This window comes from Lates calcarifer, linkage group LG15 (genome assembly GCF_001640805.2).
Source record: "Lates calcarifer isolate ASB-BC8 linkage group LG15, TLL_Latcal_v3, whole genome shotgun sequence".
Lineage (NCBI taxonomy): Eukaryota > Metazoa > Chordata > Actinopteri > Centropomidae > Lates > Lates calcarifer.
The window spans coordinates 15,991,832-16,012,499 of record NC_066847.1 but is presented as its reverse complement, the minus strand read 5'-3'; the positions used below and the strand labels follow the sequence as shown (position 1 = coordinate 16,012,499).

Below are 20,668 nucleotides of genomic sequence, written 5' to 3'. Positions count from 1 at the left end.
TAATATCGTTAAGTTATTCTATAAGTTTCTTAAGTTTCTCTAAGTGTCTTTTTAATTGAAGAGCAATTGATGAAATGATTAAAACTCTCCTATGTATGATGCATTTAGATGTCCAAACTGGTAAAACATTCCTTAAGTATATATTTTCTTTATTTATTTTCTTTTTTGTAAAATAGTTTCTTCTTGTTAGGAAAGAGATTTCTTGTTAAAATATATCAATATTTTTTCTTTCTTCTTCATTGTTATTTCTCTTATTTCTCTTGTGTACATCATGTATGACTCCATATAATGATAGCTGTTGTTCTCTGTTTGATCACGATTAGTCACTTTTGGTAATTATAATCTATATTATGTTACTGACATGAAAACAGGGAAAAGATTTTGTAGTGTTAATCTCTGCTTTGCAAAAAATTCTATGGGTCCTTTTATGCTTACTGCAGGCAGAGTCTGACTGGTAGGATTTTTCCTGGCTATAGAGAAGTTTTCAGACCTATGAACTTTTTACACACTTTGCTGTGTTGCAGATTTAATTTGTAATGGATAAACTTGTCATCTTTACCAATCAATCTATACACAATAGCCCATAGTGACAACATTTACAACGTCAACAAACATTTAAGAAATCATTGCAAATGTATTAACAATCAAAGACTGAAATCTCTCAGACCCTTTGCTGTTGCACTCCACATTGTGGCCAGGTGCATCCTCTTTAATTATCTTTGAGATGCGTCTAGAACTTGACTCAAGCTGTGGCAAACTGAATTCACTGGACATAATTTAGAAAGGCACACACCTCTGTACATAAGATCCAACAATTTACACTGCAAGTCAAGAAAAAAAAATACCATAAAGCCTAAGAAACTCTCTGTCTGTACACAAACACACACAAAATAAAATTCTGTGGCTGGCATAGGTCAGGGCAACTATTTCTAAAGCTTTGGGTGTTAGGGAGGGCCAAGGTTAGGGAGGTGACTGAGGACTTAAACTGCTCATTTCCAAACAGAGATCTGTTACAGATAAAGGATACACCCATTGTTTGATGAGTGGGCCGATGTCTTTGCCAGAGACATTGGAGATGGATTTGAGGAAAGCGTGGGTGGACAAGAGCATCTGGCTCCACATGTGACTCTGGTACTTCTGTGATGAGGCCGTACTGGCCAGACTCAGGAGCTTATTGAAAACCTAAAAGGGGGGCAACACAGAGGACAGCAGAAAAAGAAAGAAGTTGTTAAGATGTTAACTCTAACCAATTTTAACAGCCTCAATTACAGAGACAGAAAAGACAAGAAAATGCTGATAGTTCCTGACCTGCAACATGAACTCCATGCTGATCCTGTTTTCTATCAACCTCATCACCAGGTGGGCCTTACACTGGAACATCTTGTAGTACTCCCAAGACAATGTGTGGGGGTGCTTGATGGAGAAGTGAAGGTGGGGAGTTGGGCTGAAGAGGGAAAAAAATAAATCAATCTGATGCAGGAAATTACTCATTGCTAACACACATTAAATTGATGCATAGGGATTCAAATGGAAATGTAATTTATTACTTGTCTTTCTCTTTGCCTCCACTGAACGTTGGGTGCAACAGAACCCCTCCCATCTTCAGCTCATAGTCCACAATTTTATCCAGCTCCTGTTAAACAACAGAATTAAACTGACTAACATTTACAAAAGCTCAGTAAAACACAAAATAATTTTATAAAATGGGGTCCAAAAGTTATATATACTTCTGTTTAACTTTTTTCTCATGGACATCATTTGATGGGCTGCAACAATTATTTTTATAACTGATACAATCTAACAATTATTTTTCAAAGTAATTACTTTTTCTATAAAATGTCAGAATGTTCTATAATTACCCAAAGCCCAAGATGGAGTATTCAAATGACCTGTTTTATTTGACCAACAGTCAAGAAATACTCAGCTCACAGGCAGATATGATACAGAAAAGCAGCAAATCCTTACAACTGAGAGGCTTAAACCAGTGAATGCTTGGTATTTTCACTTGAAAAACAACTAAAAAGATTAACTGATGACCAAAACAGATGCTGATTAATTTTCTGCTGATCGAGGAATTGACCAATCAATTAATCGACTACTCATTGCCCAAAGATATTCAGTTAACAATGATGGCAAAGAAAAGCAGTAAATCTTCTCATCTGAGAAGCTGGAAGAGCTACAACCAGCTCCTCTGACCTATTTCCTTGAGGGAGACCTCGTAGTGTTACGACAGGATAAAGAGAGGATTAACACGTTTGAAAAGTTACCTCTTTGATCCAGTGCCGATACTCATTGACTCCAAAGGTTTTCTTCAGGTAGAGGCCGTAGATGTAACCTGAGATTCCCTTCAGCACCCACTCATCAGCCCTTCAGATGCAACAACATATCATGTCACTGCGGGGTTAGCTTACAAAATTCAAAACATTACAAAATATTAGTACTTTAACTATGAGTGGGTTAAATTCTCTTCAAGTTTATAACAAATGTCCAACCTTACAAGCACCCTCCCTGTAATGCATGTGTCTTTCTCTCTCTTCTCTCTCTGCAGTGTTGTAAGTTGTAATCTGGAACCTGAATTTCCTGAAGGGAACCTCCCCAAACGATCAATAAAGTTCTTATCTATCTATCTTTCAAGGAATTAAGAGTCAGAATCAGACTTGTAATCATTCAGACTTTGTAGAGCCTCTGTTTAGCATAAGATTTATGACCACCAAGAACTTTGAAGCTACTAAACAATTAGGCCAAAATGAATTACACTGAGTTAGAAGACTAAATAAATAAGAGTTTGATGATAAAATCCCTTTTATTTTGATCTCTCCAATCCTTCTGCCCACACTGTCTTAGGCTCTTTCAAAGTGGAAAGCCTTTGTGATGCATATAAGGCCACACAAGAGTTGCTTCATCAGTTTGTAATAGTGAATTTTACCCTCGGGGTATTTCTTGGAAGGAGCTTGGCAAGGCAATCACAACTCTAATAAATTTACCAACCTGGATTTATTAGCTTGTAAAAAAAGAGACACAACACGCTGATTCAACCATGGTGGTTTCACCGCTTGACGCTGAACTGAATCCAGTGTGGCTTATGTAAAAAAGATGATTTCATCTGCGTATCTGCTATAATCAGCATTATGGAGAGAGAAGTATTTTCCTTTAAAGATTTGATCCAATTTTTGCCCTTATGCACTGTGTATGGATCATATAGTGGCTGCTAATTTCTCTCTTGATCTCAACCTGACCGGATCAACAGAACCTGCCTTGAAAAGAAGCTCCACGTTCAGGCTTGGAAAACTGCAAATGCCCGAAAACACAGTACAACAGAACACAAACCATTAAGCAGCTATAGGTCAAATCTCCCTTCGTATTAGCAGATTTTTCAGAGACACAAGAGGCAAAAATAAAACAGTAATCCGAGGTCTTGTTTTTCTAAAGCGCTAAAATAACTTCAATATTTATAAATACAGTTTCACAGATTTGGAAAAGAGCAGTTTTTCCTTTTCTTCTGTATGTCTGACAGGCTACTGAGCACAGCCTGTTTTCAATTACAGGCCTCAGTTAACCCCCACTCTGATTAACTGCTAGCAGGCAGCACCATACGTTGCTAAAATCAAAGAGATCTGACTGACTTTCCTGAGGTCTTTACTTAAACACCAGCCAGCTCAACAACATAAGCAAACCAAGGTCCTACATCTGATGTGTGTTTGGAGGTCAGAGAGGATACGAGAGGAGAGGAGGGGAGGGGAGCAGAATGGAGGATGAGAGGAAGTAAAGGAAGGACATGCAATAATTTCTTATGGACAGTTCTAAAAGCACTAGAGCGTTAAAGTTCTACTGATGGGCTTCTTAACACAAACAAGCCCCCCTGAATGACTTCCTCAGTCTCTCACACACACCAAACACACTGGCCAACTTGCCAGGCAGAATCACAGCGATCCATCATATTGGTCAATGCAGTCATTCAGGCCTGTCCTGGCCCATCCTGTAACTCATAGTACTGACAAAACAGCTTAGTTCTGTAGTAAATCTCTCATCACCAGCCTTGTATGAAAAGGTCTGAGGGTGAAATGATACCACACTTCTTAAATAGACCTGAAGAGAGAGACTGGCTGACAGCCTGGACTCCAGAGGAAATGGTTTTTACATTATGTGAGTACGCTTCCAAACAATAATGACAGCGCTTTTCCATTACATACAAATCTGGCCTTTGAAGCTTATTCTGGTCTGTCCATGGCTGAACTCATAACACCTCTTCTCAATGTCACTGTCTACAAACGGCTCCGGTTCATACAACACGTCATCTAATCACATCTAAAGGCCAAAGTATTTATACCTCTTCTGAATTACCACGCTCAAAGGTGGCCTGCCGATAAACACAGAGGGGAGCCATGATGAATTGTACAAATGGGGTCAACAACACACACTTTTGGACAGTCTTTTTTTGAAGGCATTTATGGTGATGCACTCAGCTGATCACGTGAAAATTGAAACATATAAATGTAAAGAATGGAAAAAAGAGAGCTTGATAACCCTCATTTGATGATCTAATCATGGTTTCATACATGCATGAGCAAGAAAATAAAAAACTCTGAAAATGCCTGTAGAGACAGACATAGACATAGATGTCAGTCTGCAGTGATTTTAATCCATTCAGAAAAACAGTGCTTGTTTTAAGAGCATTAGCTCCTTAGTTCCTTAATGTGAATCTCACTGATAAGGAATGTTTCAGTGTGAAGATGTTATCATGTCAAACCAAGATAGCGTGTGTTAAAAAAATGCTGGTTTGTTGGTCTGACTTTCAAACATTTGGGATCAACATCCGTATGATTTTCTTACACTTAACATAGCAAGCTGTCAACCTGTCTCCTCTGTGGCTCCACCACTGTGTGTGTGTGTGTGTGTGTCTGTGGAGACGCACGTAAACAGGAGGCGGGGAGAGAAACCTGAACGTAAAGTTTATTGTTATTATCGCGGGATGAATAATTCTTACAGTGGGGAATTTTTTTCCCCAGTATATTGCAAAAGATACTACATTGCCCATGGCTAAAGGAGCCAACAGTTAGAGGCTCTGAACAGCAAAACTGACTCTATTGCCTCAGTGTGGTGTCTTAGGCTGGGATTTGCTACAGTCTCACCATGACATCCTGGAGATGAAACAGCCAAAGAACTGCTGAGCCAAGGCCTGGGCCAGGCAACGACGGGTCTGTGGGGTCTGGTCTATGATCATTGCACTGTGGAGCAGGTTGGTGCTGAAAGGCAGAGGCAGCTTAAGTTTGAGAGTGAACACAGTATGACTACCCACAACCATGAGTCTACTGTAAAATATCCTTAAGGAATACACTCCAAGTTTCTATAGCTAGTAATTTGTTGAACACAAAGTCATGTCATGATTACCTAAAGATGCTCATGGAGGCATAGGAGGACACTTGTACATAAGCCTCATCCACAAACACAGTCTTAAAGCAGGAATAAGGGTAGCGGCATGTCAGGATCTCTTCATAGAACTCAAAAATCTCATGCAGGTAAGACATCGAGTGTTTGAGCAGTGGCAGTAGCTGCGGCAGGCAGAAATGGGTCACCTGAGAGGGGACAGGACAAAGTATAATGTTGGTTATTCAATGAGACTTTGTATATTTCTAAATTTTTTGATAATGGTGCCAATATGATTAAGGCTACAATTATTTCTTTTTTTTATTATTGATTAATTTGTAAATTAACTGTTTGGAAGTGAAGTAAACAAACTACATGGGCAGGATGTTCATGCACTAGATTCCAATTAAGGTTATGTGATTATAATGTGCAGTGTTATCCTTATGAAAGTCAATACTGCTACCTTGTGTTTAGGGACATCTAGTGGTCATTAGTAAGAACTACAAAGACAACAGACCAGCATTACGCAACAGTTTGGTCCATCTCATAATGTTTTACAGACAGCTGAAGTTAAGCAATTGTCCCTGTAAATATTTTAGTGGTGGACCCTTTTTCCTCTGACTACACATGTTTTGAATGGGTTGGCGGCAATTTTCTGGCCACGTTCCAATGCAGTGATGCTGCTTTTACAGTAATATAACACAGAAGAGCAGCAAATTCTCACATCTGAGATGCTAGAGAAGGTGTGTGTATGTACTTGATATATCACTTAAACACTGAACCAGTTTTTTAGGTTTCTGTCTTACTTTTCTGCTGATCAATACCAACTCTTCACTAACACTTTATGTTACTGGACAGAAAGTTGAAGTGATACTGTGCTTACGGTTTCATTTTCTAAAAGCAAAATCACATTTTCGGCAAATGATTCACATCATTATGTCTTTTACTGGTCTAAACATAATCAGTATAAACATTGAAAAACGTGATATTGAATTGGTTTTCCAATATCCCAAGCTGCATGAAGCAACATCATCATTTTAACTGACCACTGGTCACTACAAACCCACCTCATGCATATAGGGGTCTACAAGGATTTCAAAGGGCCCCACAGCCAGGGAGATGTTGGGGGCTGCTGTGGGAATGGGGAGGACATAGTGGAAAGTCTTCTTCCTCATGTCATGGGTGTAGATGGTCTCCACCAGATCTCCACAGGACACTGCCACCATGGAAGCGTCCACTGTGAATTCTAGCTTCCATGTACACAGCTCTGAGTAAGAGTCCACGCAAGGGAACCAGAATCTGGGGTAGAAGTCAATCTTATGAGTTTAAGCACAGGATAGAAACAGGAATAAATACAATGACTAATGCTGTTGTGGGCTAGTAGACAATTATACTACTACTACTACTTCTACTTGGTGTTAGTTTCCTGGGCTGCTGGTGGAACATCCGGTTTCAAATGTTACAGCCTCAATAGGCATCTCCTTTTGATTTTAACTATTAGATTAGGTAAAAATGTCAACCAACATTTTTTATTGTTCCTAGAATTAATTGCCACTTTCCACATATGGACAGCTAATAAAAACACTGCATTTGATTTGAATCAACTTCTGTAAAATATGGTAATTATAAGCACATGTTTGATACCTGGTAGAGTTCTGATATCCAAAGGAAAACACATGAGCTCCTCTCTCTGCCATGCTGCCCTCCACATCGGGAACAACAAAGTGAAGACCCCCTTTTGGCTGGTCCAGGGAAAATTCTATGTACACCTTTAAAACTTTCAAATCTGGAGACACAAAACACACAGACATTTGTTTGGTTTCATTTATGTAGATAACCACAGTTTGAACCTCATTTCAGTCATGCACATCTCATGTGACCATATCAACACATGCCATGAGGAATTCAAAATTTGGATTTTTACAGCAAATTTCTGATGATGACAATATTGAACTTAACAGATAATATGATAACTTGTTTTATACTCCAAATCCTCTTAACTTTATGTCATCAATTATGCAAAAGAAATCAGTGAGTCTCTTTGTTAGTGGCCTTTACCATCTCCTTGTTTCCAGAGTTCAGAGGGAACTTTGATGACCAGTTCCCCATGTCCTGCATCAGGGTCCACAGCACTCACTGCTGCTGTATAGGCACTAGAGAAATAGTTGAGGTTCCTCCTACAAAAACATTAACAAGAAAGAACCACACCACCATCAAAAATACTTCTTAAAATAGGCACACGATAATATTGATTAAAATACACAGAGAATGTGAGAAGATAAATAAAAATATTATCACAAGAATATTTTTCTACTTATTTACATGAGTGTCCTGCCCTACACCTCACTGTCACAACCAAATGTATTTCCAGTCTTCTGAAAGTTAATCTGATAAGCAGAATATGTGTACAGTACAACACGCTGATATACTCACTGCTTGGACTCATGGTGGCACACCTCCAGTGTGGGGTCATTGTAAATGAATGGAGCTTCAAGTTCATTGACTCGAACCCTGTAAATGCGGCACTGTTTACTGTTAAGCTTGATCCTGTTCAGGTTGACCACTGTGGGGAAAATGGTCAGCTCGACGTAGCCCTACAGGATGCAAAAGAAGAGGAAGATGTTGGTGAAACTAGACAACAACTGTAATCCTTAGCTGAAGTTATTCTCATTGCTGACCCAGAGTGAACTGTTGAAAAGGATTTGTTCACTTAAAAATCTTCCAAACACAAATGTCTGTGCTGGCTTAATCACACACATCCTTGTGACTTATGTTTAACACAGTTCTGTAGGGCTGTAACACAATAACAAGACTTAAGTCTGACACATAATATGTGCATAACATCTAGCAAATACAAATTATGACTCATAAGACTGTAACATAACTTACATCTGAGTTACTAGTGTAATATGTTGTTAATACAGTGAGTATTTATCCTTAATGCAGTTAGTAATTGTCCCTGATTGGATGAGTGTAATGTGTGGAGAGTAATGGACAAGAAGAGGGACCACTACAGTCAAGCTGTGAACTCCTACTGTCAGTTATAATATTACAACTGTTGCAGTAAGTGGATAGGATGTACTCACGATGACAGACTTCCTCTGGAAGTTGATGTTGTTGATGCACACCACCTGGTGGGTCGTAAAAGCAGCGACACAAAAACTACATCAATATGTGATGTAAAACTGAACTATAAACTGGACACTCCCTGCCATTCACTAAACAGATATTTTCAAACTGTTGTTGTACTTGTTACTGTCTCTGCTTAACAAGAGTTGCTGCTTGTACGCTGTTATGTTAGCTGGTTAACGTTAACTTTGCTTTACTGTCAGACATGACTGCACTGCCTTTTGATTCGTTTTAGGCTAACAAGAACAAAGTTAAGCAAAAAGAACTTATAATTTAAAGGGACGGGGGCTCTCAAATCCTTTATCCTTCTTCCTGTTCATCTTCGTTTGTTGCTGTGTCTCGGCTGAAGTTTCAACATGCCGTACCGCTGCTCCGTGACGTCTCCCTCTTACCAGCCGTGCTGGGCTACTCTGCTAGCTTCAGACTCAGCAAGCTCATACATTTGCCAGACTGCAGAAAGTAAGAGAGGTACCCTCTAATGCATAGCAACGCTAACAAAACGCTACATGTAACAGTCGGGGTCAAAAGCCGTAATCAGCGCTGTATTAGCCTATCTGTAATGAGTGCTTTAGCTTCAGTTTGTATCCCCCGGAGACGGCTGTGCAGTGTTTTTACTGCAACCACCGTGGACGTATCCATGAATATAAGTCGGCCATGACTAGCAGTGGGTATTATATAGAAACGAACAGGTCCGCATGATGATTGCTGCAGTCGCCGCGCAACAAAACATTCGAATATTCCCTCTCTGTCCGGCTGCTCACAGCATTGAGGTAACTGCTCCGGTTCGTTCGGCCATTTTGTTCGTAACCTCTGACCTCCCGCGTAAAAATGGCATCAAACAAATAGTTTTAATAACGACAGAGCAATCACCAACATTTACAGTACGTACATTCCACGCAATATATCAATGTTTATAAATTAAACGCCGATTAATTTAAATTAGTTTTATAAAAAATAAGAGCCCCATCTTTGCTGCGTCATAGTGGGGCGGAGACTGTGGAATCTCGAGTCCCGCGGGAGCGCGCATACAGGGAGCGTTCACTTGTCTGAATGATTATCACTGTTTTCATGCAGCTGTATTGTACCATTCCTTATATATGTGAATAATAGGAACTAAATGGTTTAAAACTGCACTTATTTTAGGCCTCTTTGGCTTTTGGAGAGTGAAGTACAACATTGGCTCATAAACTATCAACAGGTAAGGAAAAGTATGACACTGACAGTCAGCTGCAGAGGGAGTGCAGGGTCATTATTCGTAGAACATTCAGTACCTCTAACATACACAAAGGCCATCAAATTTCTCATTAACGAGTTATATTTTAACATGGCTTTTACCTTAACCTTTTAACAGTCACACAAAGAAATACATTTGCAAAAAAAAACCCTTAGGAATTGGGTTCCTAGCTCCTCATTTAGCTGCTCCCCCTCCAGATGAGCCATTCAGGTAGGGGATACTAAAGCCAACCTGACGCCTGTACTACCAAATGAATTCAATATATCCAGGATATCTTGTCATTATCTGGCTTCACCAAACCTAACAATCTGGCTACAATGGTTATCAACTCATTAAGTAAACCCAAGACAAGGCGGAGTTGTTAGTTAAAAGCAGCGTTGTCAGAACCACGAGTCAGGTACCCGGTATGATATGAGAAGTTACTATGATAGCTTCATGTCGTTTCGGTTCTTGCGACGTCCATAAATTAATTTTAGTTATGAGGTGAAATGTTAACAATATGATCATGTGACTGGAATAGAAACACTAGAAATAATTTCCAATTATCAAAGTCACGCCGAGGATTTATTGTAAATAAGTACATAAATGATTGTTTTCTGTTACTGTGAATATGTGATGCAGATAAACAGTAAGTGAAAGTGACAGTAATGTCTGACTGTTTCTGCTGCCAAAGCAGAGAGGAGAGAGTTAATGTCTGAGGTGGATCTGACTGAGATGTTCATTTATAATCGTGGGAAATATTCAGCAGTGCATGGATAAAATCTTCATTCAACCAAAATGAAGACATTAATACTGAGTATGTGATCATTTAGTGTGATAAACTCTCTGTTAGAAGCTCTGTTGTGGATATGGAAAGCCTGGAACAAAGCGATTCCACTGAGCTATAATAAATATCTATTGATCTTTATTTTTTATCACTTTATTGTAAACTTTCCAGTCCCTGTCAGGATCCTGTTGCAATGGTAACACTAGTTTTCCAGTGATCTGATTGGTCAGTAGTTGACAGATTTTGATCCAGTCCTCTGAAGTTAACCTGCCCTGGAGCAGGTTAGTTGTTCAGCATCAGTTACTGTGGTGATTTACTCCAATAAGAAGTGAACCACTGTCCTAGGCTGAAAACCCAGAGTCAAACCTGACATCTGCAAATCCTGCTTCGTAGTACAGGCCTCTGGTGGCTGACTTGTCTGGTCAGGGTAAACTTAGGCATTAACAAGGATTAGGCCTTAAAGTTTTTTCATATACAAACATTACAGACAGTAGAATATGTTGACAATATTCATCTATTTATTTTAAAAAAAAAATAAAATAAGGCATAGAATAAATGCACTGAAAAGTGCAGTGATCAGTGCAATATAATAGAACTTTAAATAAAAGTAATGTGATAAAATAAATATTAAAAAAATATAGATAAACAATAACATACATAATTTGTATAGAATACAACATCCGCATAAATTTTCTGCAAGGTTTGCAAGAAAACAGTCACAGCTAAAGGTAGCAACACAACCAATTTGTTCCACCACCTGTAGGAAAAGGTGCGTTTGAGATTGACTGTGGCTGACTACGCCTGACTTGATGGTCAACATGAACTGCCGCTGATTGCTGGGGAGGACTACAAAGTCAAGTCGAGCACATTCAAGTTGCTTCCTACAGCGAGACTGAGTGACGGCGTTTGCCTTTTACCAGCTGTACTCTCATCTCATCAAATATATCGAACTTATTGTGGAAAACCTGTACAGCTGTACTGTACAATTTCTTTAAATTATCATAATATATTTTATATATTTCAGACTGCTTTGTAACCTATATATACACTGTTTACTCAACCAAAGATAGAGCGATATGGTCAGGTGTATGGGGGGACAAGAGAGAGTGAGAATAGGTGAAATATGAAGGATAAAAAATATGTTTATATCTTCTGCAATAACAAACTCCTGAACTAAACTCATGAACAGCTTCTGTCTGGAAATTCAAACTATAGTGTTGGTTCACAGGTGTAAAACAGAATAAAAACATACTACACGTCATGTGCGTCAGTGAAGGCATTGAGCTAATCAGGACAAAGTGCTGCCATCACAGAGGAGGCTCCAAGTCAGTGCAGCCGGAGGAAAGCAACCCCTCCAGTGAGGTTTTAAAGTCACAGGACATGGTGACGCTGCACAGCTCCAGCAAAAGTCGGGACAAAATTTCTAACCAGCATGCATTGTTTTTAGCTCAGCATGCATCACGTCCAGTCAGTGCTGCTCAGCACCGCATTAAGTAAAACACACCTGAAACCACGGACCTGAGTAGAATGAAACTACGTAGTCACGTGACGCTGTAACAATGTCGTACTGTTCTGTAATGCAGTAAAAATATTGTGATATTATTATTAGACTATATCTCTCACTCCTGAAGGTTATTTCACACCAAGGGTGTTTTTGTCATGTGATTAATTCACGTTAATTTATTTTTTCAAATAATAGTTTTTGTTATGACTACTTTCACATTGAATGTGAATACTACATGGTGAAAAAGCTAGGATTTTTTTTTCGAAAGGAGGTCAATTTTTCTGAGCGTTCACATCATAACTAAAGACATCACAATGACACAAGCTGCCAAAAGCTGCTCTGGGTCAAAAGATCCTGGTAGTTGGTCTCGGCCTCCTCAAATGCAGCGGTCGCTTCCCCAGCAGGATCTCAAACTGTTCCACCAACATCCTAACAAATACTGCTGTATATTTGCGAGTATGTGACACTTTAGCATTCTACATTCACATCACACTGTATGTGTATTCAAGTTTAGTAAATTTCATTTCGCAGTGCTTCAGAGTTCATAACAACACCTCTCTCCTTCCATCTGTACTCTTCCAACAGTTCTGGGTTCGTGTAAACCAGGGGTGTCCAGACTTTTTTCTGGCTGAGGGCCAGATTTGACAATGGGAAAATGTGTGAGGGCCACTCATTCTGTCTGACATTCTTTGAACAATTAAATGCAAATGAAATATTTGATGAAAAATTTATTCCAAATACATTTATTCACATGGAATGCAAATATATCTAGGCTACCCATGCAGGCATAAACAGGTCTTACCAAAACCACTCTGCCTTTCATATCTGAAGGCCATGTAATATGAAAAAGCTGTCTGGAAAAAAAAACGTCCACGAAGCTGAAATATATCTCGGTTCACTTTAAAACATGACTTGTTATTAGTAATGAAATGTTTTCTGTCAACGTTTAAGTTCAAAACATATGGACATGCCTCCAATGTCACTCTTACTGGTACATAACACAAACAGTTATTAAGAAGTGCAATAGTCCAAGTGCAAACATTTATAACTCTGTTTTTGACCAACACAAAACAAATTTTAAACACAGAATCTAGAATGTATTCATCTCAAATGACCAAACTAAGTAACTTGCTGGCACTAATGTGAGGGGTGATACTGAGATCTGGACTGCAGTACATAGGCCAGGTCTGGTTCAAAGGCAGTGGTTTTGACACTCAAAATGTCACGCAGGTGAGAGTCACTTAGTCTTGTCCTCACGCAGTTCTTATTTAACTTCATAACAGAGAATGTCTTTTCACACAGATATGTGGAGCCAAACAAGCTCAGCATTTTCTTCGCAAATATGCAAATCTCTGGAAACCTGCCTTTATCCAGCTGCTGGTAAAAGTTTACGAGAGAGCTGTTGGTGTCGACTGCACCACTCGCTGTCACTGCAGCTCAGTGAGCTCCAGTTGCAGCTGATGCAGAGCGTCATCGGGATCCACAGAGAAGAGAGAGGAGAAAAGCATGATCTCTTTTTCAATAACTGCAAAATCCAGAATCGTTGTTGAAACTCTGCCATCTTACATAGTTGTTATATAACACCTCCGTATTCAGCCTGATTAGTGTTGATAATCCACTTCGTTCATCAGCCATGGCCGGCACATCATATAATATATGATGTAATCAATAATCCCACTGATTTTACTTCACGGTAGTTTCACGTCACCAACGGCGGAACAAACAGAAATAAGTCCGTTCCTCTTGTTTGGACTTAAGGCTCTAGAGGTCAAGCAGCTCTTCAGTTACGTTCATGTCATCATCAACTCTTCTCAAAAATAATTACTAACTTGGCAGTGTCAGTTGCATCCATGCTTTCATTGAAGGCTAACGAAAAAAGTCAAAGTCTGCTCTTTTGGCCCCCAGCTGTCTCTTAATATCCAATGATATGTCTTCAAGTCTCCGTGCTACAGTGTTATGAGCCAAGCAAACATTGGCAAACTCTTGCTTCTTCTTGGGACAGATGTTCTCCACTATTTTCATAACACAGTCTTTGACAAACTCACTCTCTGCAAAAGGTTTGCAGTATTTAGCAGTTAGCATCGCCACCTCGTAGCTCGCCTTTGTGGCTTTTTCATTTGACTTACGGGCTCTTGTGAAAAAACGCTAAAACAGCTTCCAGCTGCTTAAATTTTTTGTCTCGCTTGCTCCCCGATAGCTTGTCAAATGTGTTAGCATATTTTGACTGGTAGTGTCTCCTGACATCAAATTTTTTCTCTTGGCAAATCAGGCAAACATTATTTCGTATTTCTCCGTATTTATTATTATATTGTAATTTCCACCTGTCCTGGAAGCAGTGTCCCTCGCAGTCAACTTTCCTTTTGTTTATTTACAGTCACCTTTCAGAAATTGGCGGGAAGGGGTCACAGCAGGGGTCACACAGTCAGGGGGTGGCTACACAGGGCTGCTGCAACCTTTTGGTGAAATATAAAATTGCATTTTTTACATGTGTATTTTACATGCTCTGGCCGACAGTGCTGGGGGCCATAATTCATTACTAGAAGAACCAGAAGCAGTTTCTTCATCAGCTAAGTAATCTGAGCTGGTAATGGATGTAAGTGTCCAATTTACAACCTCACTGGATGTTATAAAGTTCTTGATTTCAGTCGTCGATTCTTCCAGTCGGTATTCTTTTAGTGTCGAACAAGCTGATGTGGTATAAGTTGTCATTGCTGGTTAAGTGTCTCATGGTAATGAAATGGTCCCCCAGAGCTTCACTTGAGGTGATTCTTTCAGGATGCACATGCAGCATCCGTTTGAGGAGGTTTAAAAAGGCCTGTGTGTCGTCATTTTCAATGACTGGTAAACGTGTCAAAAAGACTCCCACACAGATTGGCACTGGAGCCTGTTGCAGTCATGTATTCAACCTGCATATTCAGCTTTCATGAGGGACGATGGAGGTTGTGGTCTTTGCTGAAAAAGTCTGTGGTGTTAATTGCAGAATTCAGCAGGTGATCACTTGGCTGGCCCTGCATCTGCACAATGGCTTTCATTACCTCATATTCACACTGTGGGATACAAGTCCTGTCCGAGGTACATATAGGCCAAAGTGCAGCCAATAGCCCACATGTCTACAGCCTCATTCAATGGAAGGCCCAAGATAACCTCAGGGGCTCTGTAGAGGGCAGAGACTGGTGCTGCCAAACCAAAATCAATCAGTTTCAGCTTGAATGGCTGCGACTGATGATTGATGAACATGATGTCTGGCTTGATGGCTGCATGAACCAGACTAATGCTCTTGAGGGCATTCTTAGCCACATGCATCTGTTGAGCGATTCGATGAATCTGAGACACATGCAGTGGCTTGAAGTACCTCTGCTTCATGAAATCATAGAGACTTCTGTCCAGCAGCTCAAATGCCAAACAAACATATACTCCATACTTAAAACGATCCACAAACTTGACCAGGTTGTTTTTGTCTTGGTCAAGATTCTTGAGTTTTTTAAGCATGAGCTCTCTTTTACTGAACCATGGCCATCTTCTCCTTGGTGCTTAATTTTATGCACCTGGCCACTTTCCCAAAACTGCCCTGCCCCAGGAACTTCTCTATCAGGTACCTGCCTGATTTGCCAGACAGAACATCACCTTCTTCTAACTGGAAATATCTTGATGTCAAATCCATTTCTAAAAATAACCTACCTTGTTACCTGTTACCAGCTGGATTAACTTAACATACATACATATTTTGGCACATGCCAAGGACTGATTGTAACTATATACTATACCGAGACTTGTCTTAATTTGTCTTGAAATACAAACTTGAATTTTATTTAGTTATTATTTTAGCATTATTATTTTCATTTACATGTCTTAGTTAGGGGGCAGACACAAGAGCTGGATGGTTTGTACCAAATGTAAAACAAACAAATCACAGTATTTATTCCTTTGTTTCCAAATGCACATAATTGATATGTGAATTAGCTTGATGTTGTAAACTCTATGTGCCAAAAATCATTTATTGTTTTTAACAACAACAAACAAAGTTGACTGTTTTGGCACATACATGCCTGTACAGTACATACATATGGCAGTGCCACAGCCAATGAAGTAAGGTCTCCTCTCAGGTTACCTTTTGGTTGGTGCAACTTCCCCACATATAATCTTAGGGCCAAATTAAAAAACTCTTTTTACAGATATATTAGCTGGACTGAATGAATTATCATCAATCTGCATACCCTCTCTTTAAGTCTGAACACATTACACACATTACCTCTCTATTTCAGTTTTGTAAGTCAGCTAAAAATACTGAATTCTGAATTTCCTGTAAACTCATTTGCATGATTTTACATTTAGATTTTTTAAGATTGTATTTCTTAATATATTTTTGTATTTATGATCTGTATCCTTACTTTTATATTATACTGTCCTCACACTTACATATAAACATTCTTGCCACTCCTTTATAAAACAAACTTGGCTATCTATACAGATAGTTATCTTTATAAAGATAGCACTATTATTGTTTATTTACATTCTATTACCATTATTGTTACATAATATTTAGAGATTTCAAATCATTGATGAAAAAGATTTGTAAACGCTTGTATATTCTATTAATATGAATAAGTAATTTATTGCTGTTTCTACTGCACCTGCTGATTAACAAACATAATTGCTGATTAACAAAATCATACTGTTTTTCTGCTGTTGAAACATATTTGTCATGAAGTCAGCTACAAATACAAATCAACTATTCACACTTCAACCATTTTAACTCCTTACCTTGAACCATATTGTGGTATATTAGGTGGTGATGTCGATGTGAAGATGATGAAGAGAAGATCTCCGCTGACACTGACTTACTTGTATATAGAAGTTTATTACAAAGTAGTTCAGCATCGGACAAGCACTGCAGTAGCCTGTGAGAGGATCCGAGCCAATATGGATCTCTCTACCTAACAGCTCTAAACACCAGTATATATACATTGGTTGTTTACATGGTTCATAGGAAACATCTGGACCTTAGTCAATACCTTCACTATCAAGAGGAAGAAGATAAGGGGAGAGGAAACCCTCACCTTTAACCTCTACTAGTCTAGGGGTCACATTCTTAACTCTTATCCTAAACATGAACCCCAAGGGCTAACTCAGACATAGGAAACTCATAAAAAGTGTAAACATCTAGAAACCCTCAGACATTCCAAAAAGACAAAGACATACATAAACATCCTGTATACTACATAATTCCCCCCTGCGAGGCTACCTAGCCTCGAAAAATAAAGAATAAAACATACATGTTTACAGTAATATTAGTATACATTCCTCCTACATATGCTTCCCAAAACATAAACATAACTTTATGGAGTGTGAGAGCGAAAAACCTGTCAAGCAGCTATCTTTCCTGAAATTTCCATCAAACAATCTAGACAGGAAAATTCTCTCACGGCCCCTCTGCCCCAGGCGACCACTTTATAGTACTCCAGACCAATTAGAAGGAGAAATTTCATCATTAATACAAGGATATAACTTCAGGCAAGTACATATGGAACCCTCAGAAAATAAAATCCAAACAATGTCCACTTTCAGGCTGGTCGACCCATCGCACCTTCCAATGGACCTTTCCCTGCCTAGCCCCTATTTCCCTAGGCATCAGAAAAAGAAAAAAACATCTGAGGTCCCAATGCATTTACCCCACAACAGAAGACATCTTCCTTCAACAATTTCAACCTAAGAAAATGTCACACAGTTTAAGTATTACTCATACAATACAGAAAATCAAAAACTAAATCAAAACATCCCACAACAGCTCCTCAGCAACATCGACTGTCACTGTTGTGTCGATGAAGTGTTGACTCCGAATATTGCATCACAGTATCCTTGTTCAGAGTCCTCCAGTCCATTCTTATTGTCCCATAGTGATCCTTTCCCCCAATACTGTTCTGGAAGAAAGAAAACACCAACCAGTATCTTGTACCAAACAACAGATGTAAATTAAAACATCAAATGCAGATCATGATCCTATAAGTAAATGTAAAATTCACAATATCATATCATTTCAGATTATAAATCACATTTTCCATTTCCCCCCTTTTATCATCTCACTCTATAGAGTGAAAGGATAAAACAATAAGAAATATCAAAACCATAATGAGAGATATGAATATTCAAAACAGATATGTCTCCAACAGTCCACCTTCTATCAATACTCTTTCATCTCCATCTATATCACTTCCCTTCTCTTTCATAAAACTTGCTTCAACTCTCTTTCAAACAACTCACATACCACAATCCTTCAAAATTCAATATACACACAACCTTCACATCAAAATCTTCTTTGCATATCTCACTCCTCTCTCTCTATCCTTTAGCTTTGTGGATGATAAATTGCTCCAAACCATCTAATTCCCAATTTTACTAAATCAATTTCACCATTTTATCCATAAACTCTTTCCCTTTATCTGAGAGTATCCAACCTGGAAGTCCCCACCTGCTTATGAGCTCTCTACACAAAAACCTGAACATAGATCTCTGACCTTCAGCTGATTTATCATCACATGCAACAGTTTCATTATTTGAGCATAATACTGCAATGGAGAACCATCTATTTTCTTAAACTCTCAGCTCTTCCACACTGATCCAAACAAATGACATTCATTATATGCATATGCGGAATCGATGTATATCTCATCACTCGCTTACCTTCCGCTAACCTCTATTTGATTAAGTTTCCTAAGGATCTCTCGATCCTGCTCTTTCTGATCATGTTCCTTTTTCCTATATAGCTCCACTTGATGGGCTATATGATCCGCATAGACATTCTTTGTCATACTTCCAAGACCAACCACCTCTGCCAATTTGCTCCTCACTGGTAAGGGCAGCCCCTTCTGTATTTTACCTCGCAAAATTGACTGCTCCATTTGATTCAAGTCTGGATCATTCCCTGTGACGTTTCTCCACACCTGATGGGCTCTTGACACATAGGCCCTCGGATTTTCTTCCTGTCCTAATGGCTCAATCAGAATATTATCAGGATGTACATTAGTAGGAAAAGTATCTTTCAACACTCTCCACACTCGACCTCTACTTGCTGCAAACAGCTCCGGATCATTCACAGCAGTACCTATATATCGGTCAAGTCCCGCTTTCTGTAGAATCTCTTCCATAGCTGGAACCCCTAGGAGACTAGCCAAAAGTCTCTTAATATCTCCCATGGCAGCTTGTGTTCCCACCATAATCTCTTCCAACTTTGAAATCCAAGGATGTGCTCCATCTTGAAGAGTAGGTAACTTCTCAAGTATATCTGACATATCTGTATTCTGCCAAGGCTTGTATTCCAAATTCTGTCCTCGAACAACCACTGGACACATTTTCCCTTTTCTTGGGCGCAGTGAATATCTCTTCCCTAATTTTTGGGAAATCTTTTTCCGCAAGGCTTTCTTCTGTGTCTTTAACCACTTTAATTGATTCTCCCATACTTTCTGATCCTCTGGTCTAAACGACTCATAGAGATGCGAAAGGCATTGATTTATACTTTTCTCAACCTCTTGTAAGGCCTCTTCCATTCCAGTGCTAGTTGCCGCAGGGAAAAAACCTCTTGAAGGCAAAGGAACTTGCTCCTCCCAATCGCTGCCTCTATTCTCACTTTCACTAGAGCTATCATCTTCTGAGTCCTCTGTCGTCCATGTTTCTCCTCTTCTTTCCGCTCTAGCCAACATCCTCCTGACTTCAGGATCATATCTACCCACAATGTCTCCCAAATCACTCTGATCATCCTTAGCTCCCACACTTATTGTCCTCCTCTTACTGTCAGAACTTGGATGCATCATTATAGTCGTTTCTGCTTGTCCCACTTCTATTACCTGATCATTCTCATCTTTAATCTGATAATTACCCTCCTGAGAGATCACTGGAAGCTGGGGATAAACCTCCTCAAACTTCACCTTCTTCTCATAAGGTGGGGGTTTCTTCGTTGAATCCACGTGTGAGAAGGGTGCATTAATCTCTGCCATTAATTTTTCTGTTTCCTTTGCATTCTTTCTTATTTCCTCTACACCTCTGTCTCTCTTTTCTTTTGCAGCTTTTATCAGTTTCTGTCCCTCATTTTCAAACAACTGAAGAACACCAAGCTCCACTTGTCTCTTTTCTTTACGTTTTTCCCCTTTCTTGCCTTTCTTTTGTTCCGCCTTATATGTGGACACAAGCACATGCATTATTTTAATTACATCTGGGTTAAGAGTTCCTTCCACTGGCCATGGTTGGTCAATTTCAGGCCAACGCTTATGCCACTTCTCCGATATCTTCACAATATCTTTGACTAAAGGATTATTCTTCTGTCCTACATCAACAGGGGTAATTACTCTCTGAATTTTAATATCCTTCTCTGACATTGTAGTATCTCCCTTCATTGTAAATTTAAACTGATTACTAAAACTACTTCTAAATACTTAACCTACTTCTCCCTATTTTATTTATCTATTTTATTTTATTTTAAACCACTATTTTACCATAATCAATAAATTTACCAACTCCAAAAGAACCAAAAACTCAATCAATATAACAATGGATGTACAACACTTAAGTCGACATATGATATCAACTAAACACACAATTAATCTTCCAAATTATGTGTAAAGTTCCCTCAAATATTTCTTCAACAAAAGTCCAATCCTATATGAGGCTCAAAAGATCACAC

At 39.1% G+C, this 20,668-nt stretch overlaps 1 protein-coding gene across 1 annotated transcript in view; it reads right to left on the bottom strand.

Moving 5' to 3' along the window:
• The window catches only part of taf2 (TAF2 RNA polymerase II, TATA box binding protein (TBP)-associated factor), a 30,733-nt gene extending 15,247 nt beyond the window's left edge, over window positions 1-15,486 (bottom strand). Inside the window, exons 1-12 of the mRNA XM_051075769.1 lie at window positions 15,056-15,486; window positions 8,451-8,526; window positions 7,798-7,958; window positions 7,423-7,541; window positions 7,009-7,150; window positions 6,432-6,663; window positions 5,389-5,573; window positions 5,130-5,243; window positions 2,268-2,367; window positions 1,548-1,633; window positions 1,309-1,444; window positions 1,028-1,182 (exon numbers count right to left, since the gene is read on the bottom strand). Coding sequence (XP_050931726.1) covers window positions 1,028-1,182; window positions 1,309-1,444; window positions 1,548-1,633; window positions 2,268-2,367; window positions 5,130-5,243; window positions 5,389-5,573; window positions 6,432-6,663; window positions 7,009-7,150; window positions 7,423-7,541; window positions 7,798-7,958; window positions 8,451-8,526; window positions 15,056-15,486 — 1,937 coding nt within the window. The remainder of the gene's footprint in view (window positions 1-1,027; window positions 1,183-1,308; window positions 1,445-1,547; window positions 1,634-2,267; window positions 2,368-5,129; window positions 5,244-5,388; window positions 5,574-6,431; window positions 6,664-7,008; window positions 7,151-7,422; window positions 7,542-7,797; window positions 7,959-8,450; window positions 8,527-15,055) is intronic.
• Between the last annotated feature and the right edge of the window lie 5,182 nt (window positions 15,487-20,668).